General features: G+C 41.9%; 1 protein-coding gene across 1 annotated transcript; it reads right to left on the reverse strand.

Moving 5' to 3' along the window:
- Positions 1-11: 11 nt before the first annotated feature.
- LOC101863767 (legumain-like) lies at positions 12-4709 on the reverse strand (the record flags this gene model as incomplete). Its single annotated transcript, XM_005105737.2, has 2 exons — positions 3941-4709; positions 12-1195 (listed from the first exon to the last, which is right to left on the reverse strand). Coding segments are annotated over exons 1-2 (1313 nt in total), but the record flags the coding sequence as incomplete, so codon positions are not given.
- Between the last annotated feature and the right edge of the window lie 111 nt (positions 4710-4820).

A 4820-nucleotide genomic window follows, 5' to 3' on the forward strand; every position in this document is an offset into this window, starting at 1 on the left:
CAGTTTGGGGCTGGTGGTTGCAGAGGTTGATAAAGGCCTGGAGATTTCTCCTGGCGAATGGGTACCTCCCCATGTTGATGCCTGGACATCGGTCAGAGAAGAGGCTCAGAGCGGCCTTGTAGCACTCAGAGTCTTCGACTCGCTCTTTCCCGGTCAGTATGTCGTTCTCCGTCACACCGCTAGGGCTGGAAATGGCAGCCTTGACCAGGTCTTTGGTCAACGACTCAGCTTTTTCCTTGACCAGCATCATATGACGTAATTCGGCCTTGAGCTGTTCCTGCTTCTCACTACTGAGATCACGTGACTCGATGAGGCGACGGGCCGTGGTGGCGATCTGAACCATGTCAATGGCGGGGTTATTGAGGTCAATTCCGGCGAAGGTGAACTTTGATTTCACAATACTATCTGCTTCCTTTGTATTGAGATAGACACAGGGTTTGTATCCTTCCGCTTTTGCCTGGAACTGAGCGAGGACTTCTTTGTTCATGCTCAGGTCTCCGTACTGCATGGCGTGACTCCCGTGAGCAGAGATGTTGCAATTTTTTTTCACCACTTCGTACTGCTGGTAGAGTGTTTCCTTGTGAACATTTGCCTTGTCTGTGTCGTACATCCATGTGGTGCCGTAGACAGTGCCTACGTAGGCTTTACGGTAGTCATCATAGCAGCACAAATATCCCACCTCGTGGGCATTGGCGGCGGTGGTAGAGTAGATATTGATGTTTTTCGGGAGTATACCCTCGAACATGCTCCCCGAGTAGCAAGAATCCACGTAAAGCACCATCTCCCTGTACCTTTTCTCCCTGTACATCTTTTTGAGGGCGTTGTTTAGGTCAGTGTTGTGCAGCTCAACAAAACCCGGGAAGTAGAAGACCCCTGGACCTCCGTGATCAGCCATTGTGACGAACACATTGTCATCAGGACCGCTGTCAATTACTTTACCATCTCGACCAATCAGTTTCTTCACGCCCTCCTTGTCGCCAGTGAGAACTTTGAGGAAGACTTCTGGTGTCACTTCTTCCTTTCTATAGTCCATTTCACATCCAGGATAAAGGTTCGGCCCTCCAGGAGTGTTGACAAGGTTTCCTTGGATGGGATTCTCGGGGTCGTGAGCTACGTCATCGTAAGACATGTGGACGATGTTCTCTGGGGGGATGCTGTTGTTGCGCATGGTTTGGTAAGCGTGGCAAGAGTCGGCCTGGGGGAATACACCTACAGGACTAAACATAGCAGCAGGGAAACGGAGTACTTGTTGTTAAGAATACACATAGAATCATTTACCCAGAGAAAGCTTTTGGAGAAAAAAAGCAAAAAACTTGAATTTTGATGTCCAAGACAAGTGCCCACTTTGACACATTTCCAGTTCACAACAGAGCCCTCAATTTTACACCTAAGAATTAAGATATTCAAAATGACAATGTTGGCTTTTTAGAAGTGCTAATACTATGAGGTCAGAAATATAATGTTCTATCTGTTCTATCAAAATCCTAAGATTTTTTCTGAGTCGTTATCAAGATATTCAAAGAATTACATTCGAAAAAGCTTGACATGTTATGAAACTCAAAATTTTAACAGTCAAACTCCCAAAATAGGGACTGAAAAGATAGAACTTTGTAATTCTATGATGGCAAGTTACAATTTGAGCCTGATTAATGTGGGAAAGTGCTTTACGTACTCGATTATTGCTAGACTAACGATTTTCCTTCTATTTGTGCATAATGGCGCGCTCTATGGTGCACGCTCTTCTCAGCAGTTTTTAGAGAGATTAAAGTGTGACAGCCATGACCATGAAAGGTTTAAGTAGTGTAATATAATATGAAAGAGCTAAAATATGCGGTTGTGTCGAGAAACAATATTATGAATAACGTATGATGGAAATTACTGAGATTAATAGAAACTGACTTGATCGGCACAGAAAAAGAAACACTACTAGGCTAGAAAGAAACTAAAAGTGAGAGGCATTACACTGCTGGTCCTGGCCTCCAGTATTTTACTCGCGCTTTGTACACCCCCACACAAAATATTGACCTGCACTGGACCCGTTAAATATGTAATAAAAACTGTCCTGTATGATTACAAAAAGTCAATTGATACCATACCAGTGACGCTGTCCCAAGTAGATCAACGCAAAGGATACTATACAAAGCTGGACAAAGTTAGCACACAACAGTTTCCAATAATTATATCATCAAATGTTCTTTATCGCACTTCTCAGTTCTCAAAACAGAACACTGTGTTGTAACAAAGTGGGGGAAGTGTGTCAAATGCTAATTATAGAACTTGGTGTTTAGCTGGGGTGACGGTGGAAAAGGAGGAGGCAAGGGAGGGGGTAGGCCTATTGTTTTCGGCACAGACTCTGACAGCCGAGTGCCTATTGCTCCTCGTTAAAATTCTCCTTATATATCTTCACTAGACGATTACCCCTTTCGCCGGCCAGACTCCTATGGGCCAGGTAAGTTATTAGTGGGGAGGAAACGATGAGTGAATGCCAAACAGGAACTATAGGTGGTTAAAAAGCCAATAAACAAAAAAGATTAGTGCCATGCTGACAATAAAACGTTCTGATAGTAGTTAGAGAAAAGCGGAACCATAAATTCATGTTTTGCTGATAAAATAATACATGTGTCTGTGCTGCTTAATACAGTCTCATTCTTAATTTTGTAAGCTACAAATAGGTCAATTTGACAAATAAGGGATGCCCTATTCGCTCTAAGGGCAGTTGGTGGATTTGTCTACAGGACTGACGTCATCGCCAAGTTCGGTTTGGCCTTGTACGAAGTACGAAGTTCCTCGACGTGACGGCTTGACGGGAGACGATAGTACACGTATACGAGCCGGTGCGATAAAAAACGTGAAGGAATGAGGCTCTGTCTCGACAAAACAGCAGTGAATCCCACTTGTCTATTTGAGCACCTTCAAGTCGGCAAGGCGCTTTTGAATGTTGATACATGTTTGTTTGGATTTACTTAAAACTGAATGGAAATCATCATCAGCAATAAATCTCTTGTAAAGAGTCCAGCTGACAAAAATTTGACCGGCACCGCCGTCTTGTCCAGTTAACAAACCGCCCCTGTACGTATGTATGTATGTATGTATGTATGTATGTATGTATGTATGTATGTATGTATGTATGTGTATGTACTCTCTAGAACTTAACTAACTTGAGACTGATCGAGACGTATAAAAACATTAAGAACATGCTTCATGAAAAAAATGCTATTTGAAGAGCTTTATAAATGCATCGTAATATTCCAAGCAAAAAGCAGTCAACCTCATTTGTATTTTAGTAGCAAAGATGAAAAGAACTAACAAGTTCAGCAATTTGAATAAACGAATTGTATCATTACATTGAATGCCAATCCCTCCACGGATATAATATAACGAAGAATCGCAATGGCTAAAGACAGCTTCAATAAAATGGGTCCCACCCAGAAAAATAGAAACATCTCATGACTACTAAAATAAAGGTTCTAAGAGGCTAGTGTGGTCATTCCTTCTATACGGCCGTGAGTGCTGGACAATTACCAAAGATATTGAAAATAAAACCGAAGCAGCAGGCATGTGGTTTCTTAAAGTTAAAGGGCTTTTAAGAATTTCATGGACAGAAAAAAATCAAACAAGGAAGCGATGTAAGAAGATTAGGTTTTCGCCCCCCTCCCCCGGCTCCCTCGCTTAATGGAAACAACCAGGAAGCGACAAATGCGTTTTCTTGGATATTTGACTCAACATAAAGGTTTTGAATACTCCGCTCTCACGGGGAAAGTGGAAGGCAAACGAGACAGGGGCAGACCCAGAGAAACCTCTTTGGAAAATTGTCAGAGATGGGTGACGGGAAAACATCAAGACAATGTGGGGATTTTGAGAGCATCCGAGGGGAGAAATTAATGGAGAACCATGATTACCAATGTCTGTTTCAGATCTGACACTTTATGATAATGATTACCTGAGAGAAGTAGTTTGCGTAATCCTTGGCCCCTGCCACTATCAGGACCCAGTTCTTGCCGGACTCCACGCTGACAACAAGGACCACAGCCAGCAGGAGCAGAGAGAGGACTCCATGACGTGACATCATCGTCTCTGTCTTGTGTCTACCAGTTTAGTGTTTGACAATAATATTGTGAAACGTCTTGTTTCTTCCTTACTCGTTGGTTCGTGTTCTTGTGTGATAAAGTCTGTGCACCGAGAGAATGTCAGACAACGAAACATGCTTGTAGGTGGGTTTTTATACACCAATCTCTTATCAAAGATTGCACAAACATCGATTGTGTCCATGTGACTTGACAATTGCCATTGTTCTCCCCTTGAGTTTAAAAAGTCTAATTGCTATGTTTTTGGGTGGGGTTTTCCTTTTAGTTTTTTTACGTAAAAGAATGGTGAAGTTAGCGAATAACTGTGCTGACTTAACAGTTGCCATTGTTTTCCCCATGAGTTCAAAAAGTCAAATTACTATATTTTTGGTTGTTTTGTTTTTTTTGTTCACGTAAAAAGTTGGCGAAGTTAGAGAACAGCTGCCTGTTCACAATGCACACAATGGCCAGAGTGGAGTATTCTTGAGCAAGACACGATAACCATATTATTTACAAATAGAGAACCCGGACACAGCACAGTGGCGACCACAGTTGTCATGTTGGTAAAATTGTCGGCATCTGTGTAAAAGTAAAAGTATTGTGCATTTGTTATGCTTTATGTAAATGTTTGTGTGTTTAAGTATGTATTTATGTATGCATGTATGTTTGTCAATTTAACTCAAATCAACCAACGGTGATCAATACAATGTTTTTTTACTTTTTTTTTCTTTCTTTCTTTCTCTCTTGCTTTCTTGC

Source organism: Aplysia californica, unplaced genomic scaffold (genome assembly GCF_000002075.1).
Source record: "Aplysia californica isolate F4 #8 unplaced genomic scaffold, AplCal3.0 scaffold00489, whole genome shotgun sequence".
Lineage (NCBI taxonomy): Eukaryota > Metazoa > Mollusca > Gastropoda > Aplysiida > Aplysiidae > Aplysia > Aplysia californica.